The 4970-nt window shown below is 44.9% G+C and overlaps 1 protein-coding gene across 2 annotated transcripts; it reads right to left on the reverse strand.

Moving 5' to 3' along the window:
• Positions 1–993: 993 nt before the first annotated feature.
• Positions 994–4970, reverse strand: LOC102025985 (T-cell surface glycoprotein CD1c3-like; the record flags this gene model as incomplete). 2 transcript variants are annotated; one of them, XM_013521351.1, is given in 7 exon segments in its annotated part: positions 994–1055; positions 2340–2386; positions 2509–2599; positions 2955–3068; positions 3456–3734; positions 4375–4641; positions 4930–4970. In XM_013521351.1, coding segments are annotated over 6 exon segments (814 nt in total), but the record flags the coding sequence as incomplete, so codon positions are not given.

Below are 4970 nucleotides of genomic sequence, written 5' to 3' on the forward strand. Positions count from 1 at the left end.
CTCAGCAGTTCTGCATCCCGGGGTGAACAGGACATGCCATTTCTGCTCTAGGATGTTGTTCATCATGTAAACTTGAGACGTTTAGGTTAAGTAAGTGGATGAGCAGGGCTGGGTCCGTGCTTTGTATCACCCTGAGCCTGTGCAGGAGGGGGACATGGAAGCTGGGTGTGGTGGCACATGCCAGTAATGCCAGCACTCAGGAGGTTGAGGCAGGAGGATCATCGTGAGTTCAGTGCCAGCCTGGGCTACAAAGTGAGCTCAGACACTGTCTCAAAAAGACACACACACAAAAAAAGAAGAGGGCATTGAGATTATGTGAGTGCTACACACCTGCCAGTTTGGGGTAGCCTGCTTACCATGTAAGGGAGGAAAAGAGGTCTGTTCTCCCACTTGTGCTCTTGCTGATTTTGTGGTCTTCTGCTGCCTTCAACTGTTGCCCTCTGCCATGTGCCACCCTGCCTTGGAGCCAGCCAAGTATAGACTGAAACCTCTACAAACTGTGAGCTAAATAAACCTTTCCTCCCTTAATTTTGGGTGCTGAGTATTATGTCTCAGCAATGAGAGAAAGGTAACCGAGACACCAGCACAGATGTGTAAACTGCTCATATGATGAGCAGGTGCCCTCACTCACACAGAGCTCCTCAGCATGGGGCAGGGAGCACAGTAGCTTGAGGTGTTAGATGCAGTCCCTGCTCCATCACTGCTCCCCACTGTGCTCTTCCGACCCGAGAATGGCTCCTAGGAAGCGAGGGTTAACAGCAGAAATAAGAACTAAGAAAAGAAGGTGGGGGAGGGAGATACAGCAGAATCCTTGGAGGGGTGGATGAAGGAAAGAAATATGCAGTTATATACTGAGAAGAATGAGAAAAAGTAAGCAAACACAAACTGCAGGGTAGGTGAAATCTATGAAATGTGTCCAGACAGGAAACTGAATAAAAACAAATAATAATAAAAAGACAATAAAACAGACAAAATGCTTTATTTGATGAGCTTCATCCCCAACATTATTTCCATTCAACAATGAAAGGAAAAGAAGAACATCTCAGCTACACAAACTGAAAAAAAGCCAAATGTAAACAATACTTAGAATTTATTTCTTAACAGAGTGAGAGAAAAATAAATCTAAGCTTAATTAGCATAAATCAGGTCACCAACAGTTAGATGCAGAATTATTTGGTCACACTACAAGTGGGTGTGAAGGTTTACCAAATTCGAGTTTTGGACTATGGTGTTATTTACACAAGCACATGCATTTGTCCAAATAACTAGAATTGTGCACTTAACACTGAGGCATGTTTTTGGAAGTTGTACATCAGTAAAGCTGATGTGAAATTTTTTAAATAAAGAAAAGCATTCCTATAGTGAACAGAACAAAGACCAATTGAAGAAGCAAGTATTGCAACCTCAGACAGAGGGACAGTTGTTTTCTCCCTCGCTAGTTCAGCACCTCTGTGTGCCTCTCTCATATTCAGGTCTTTAAAGAAGGCAGCTGAATTAATGAATGAATCCTAAGGAGACTAACAAATAGCAGTATGTTCTCAGATATCATACAATGTATCTTCCATATACTTTGGTGTCTTGATCCAATCCCAAACCTAAGAACCATCTCTCTTGCTCATTTTTCTTACTCATCCTGTGAAATGTCTGCCCTACAATCAATCTCTCTCTCTCTCTTCCCCCCTTCCTTCCTCTCTCTCTTCCTCTCTCTCAGTATGTCTCCTTTGTGTTTGTATATAGAAATATGTGTGTCAGTGGAAAAAATGGCATTTTTCCTTGGAGTTCTAGGCAGAAGAAGAGTGAGCTAAAACAGGATGGAATTTCTTAGCTGTTAAATATTTAAATAAGAAAAAGATCATCAATGTTTCAAATGCTACAACAATGTCAAAGGGAAAAACTAGCAACATGGCAATTAATCTAACCATATACCGTGATCTTATTTGTTTAGTTTTTCAATAAGCACAAATTCCATGCAGGAAATGTACTTTGTCATGATCTTACCCCCAAGGAGCCTAAAATGAAAAGGGGGAGGAGGGAGAACTGGGTGAGAGCAGTTCACAAGGCAAGGGACCCAGACTGGCAGTAGACTGCAGTTGAAGGGCTCTCCAGGCTCTGGAGAAGGAATGGTTGCCTCATACTCATGGGTCAAGGAAGCTCTCTGGACAAAGATATAGTTGAGTACTACTGACAAAAATGGAGATCCCTTTCCATAGAGTTCCCGAAATTAGATCACACTAACGAGTAATTATTATGCATAAAGAGCAACAATTTAACAGATCATAGGATAGTAGGACGCCACCACTATGTTGTCCAAAGCTCCTGGGAATTTGGTTTGTCCTTACCATTGGGGAGACACAGTGAGGCATCTCATGGAATATTCCGATATGAACTGTGGAAGAACAGAAGTGGGAGAAACGCTAGATAAGTGGAAGATGGCAAGAGAAAAGCTAAGAAAGGTAACAAATATGAAACAAGAATTTGGCAAGAGAGGAGGAAATGTAATTGACTCACCAGCGCTTCTTACACCACAACCCAAGAGCTATCAGCAGCACCAGGGGCACTACCAGTGCCAAGGCGATCCAGTTCATGGAAAGGCGGTGTCCTGTGGTATTGGAGAGTGCAGCTGACGTGCATGTCATCTTAGAACAACTGCTGGCTCCACTCCAGCCACTGGTTTCCTTACTTAACATGAGAACTGGGTAACAGCCACACTGATTGTCCTGTTTCAGTCGCTACCCATGGAGGGGTTCCCATTCCTATCCACGGAGGGGTTCTTCACCTTCCCAAATGTCTAGGATCTATGTGTCCCTCAGGTTGCACTCCTCCAGAGATTGCTGGAGTCATCTGTGCTCATTCCTCCCTCAATTCCTCAGCTAAATTTGGTGTCACCAGATCTTCCTCTGTCCTACACTTAGGCTCAAGACACTCCCACTCCCACTTCCAACCCCAGGTCTCACCCCAGTAGAGGATGATGTCCTGGTCTCCCAGGCTGCTGTGCCTCACACGACAAGACAGCCCAGATGCCTCCTCCGTTGCCACATCCAGGGTCACCCGACGGTACCATGTCCCATCAGCATGCGGAAGAATATCGCCTTCCTTAGTGCCCAGCTGTTCCTGTTCACCTCGCATCCACATCACCCAAATAGGCTTTGGGTAGAAACCAGAGATGTGACAAACCAGCAACAGTCGGCCAGACTCCAGGGTGGGGCTACTGGACAGCCAGGCCTCTGGCCTCACTGCACAGAGAACAAAAGGGACTCAGATACAAACACTGAACACACACCTTAGGGAACATACACTATATCCAAGTCAGTATGCAGTCACCCTTTTTCTTCCTCTAGGAAAGTACCACCCAGCAGCACCTCTCCCTCTTGTCCTCCTCCCTGTGCTGTGTGAAGAAGATGGCAGGAAGGGGCTTGACTGGAATAAACAGTCTTAGAGGGAAGAGCTAAACTGACCTTGTCTCTGAAGATCCATCTTCCCTGCATCCAGGAGACCCAAGAGAAATCGGGGACAAGTGTTTCTCATGAGGTTGTTTGCTGTTTCCTTGATACCTTCATACTGATCGACTAGATCACAGACCTTCTGGGCCCGACTCCCACCCTCTGGAGATGGTACACATGTTGTGTCCCGGAGACTCATGAAATTTGATCCTTCAAAAGCCACCTGGAGGAAGGTTTTTAGGCTCTCACCAGAGTGAAGCTCACAGCCAGCTCTTGCCTGTACATTAAAGGGATCTAGGGGAAGGAAGGAATAAGAAAACAAGCTCAAATGAAGAAAATGACAGCAACGATATGGGAATCAAAGGGGCTTTTCAAATGTGGAGTAAAAAGCAGGGTATATAGGTGTGGGAATGATATATACAACTAGGAACAAAGGGAGGAAAAATCACTGGGGATGGAAAATGGAGCCAGTAAGAAATAAATATCTTTAATTAAGAAGATATTGACAGTTGGCAGAAAAGATAGGTGGACCATGAGCTACAGCCGGTGGGAGCAACTTCTATGAAGGAGATGGAAGCACACGATTTCATGATGCAAAGAATCGGTCACTATGGGTGTTAGACTGTGAATGTAGATCTTTGGAGGTATTACAGAGTTATATTTTAAGGAAGTCAGAGTGAGACAACTGTGTGCCTCTGGAGTATACACCACAGAAAGAGAACACAGAGGGAAAATGACAAAGCTCAGGGAAAAAATATTCCTGAAGTAGCCACAGTCTGGAAATTTTGAGTAAATATTTGGGATATCCCCCAAGAGTCTCCATGTAAACTTTTATGGTGGGCAGGAATAATGGAAATGTCCCAGAAAAGAATACAGAATATATCCTAGAAATAGAGGACTCAAGAAATCCCCTAGGTGAGATGATTGAACTTACATTTGAACTGTAACTGACTGGCGTAGTTTTGAACCTCCTTAGTTAATCCAATGAAGTAGAAACGAAATAGCAGCTGCAGGTCTAACAGCTCCTCATTGCTGAAGTTGCCCCGGGACCAGGTGTGCAGGAAAAGTATTGTGCCCGACTCACTGTCCCAGCCATGAGTCTGCAACTCACCCAGCCAACCAGAGCCCTGATTTTGTGCCCACGATTGGTTGGCATAGAATGAGATCTGGATTAGTTGGAATGTAGTGCGTTCCTGGACCGCTACAGAAGAAAGTCAAGGAGTGTAAGGAGAACAGAAGAGGAAGGCAAGAGAGAGATGGTGGAAAGTGAGCCATTTACCAAACAAAGAAGCATAATGCTTAGCTTCATGATGACATTTTCCTTCCAAAGGGCCCCTGCCCTTATACCATCTCCAAAAGAATGAGCTACACCTGGAGACAGGGTGCTCAAATTGTAGACCTTCTGGTACTCTAAGCAATCCACCTCGGGAAAGCCCACAACTCCCCACCTAGACCCACCTAACTGGGCAGCTGCTAGAGACCTGCTTACCCTTTGCATTGCCACTTTCTGGGAGAAGAACAGCCAGCAAC

The sequence above is a fragment of the Chinchilla lanigera genome, unplaced genomic scaffold, assembly GCF_000276665.1.
Source record: "Chinchilla lanigera isolate Chin_1 unplaced genomic scaffold, ChiLan1.0 scaffold00061, whole genome shotgun sequence".
NCBI lineage: Eukaryota > Metazoa > Chordata > Mammalia > Rodentia > Chinchillidae > Chinchilla > Chinchilla lanigera.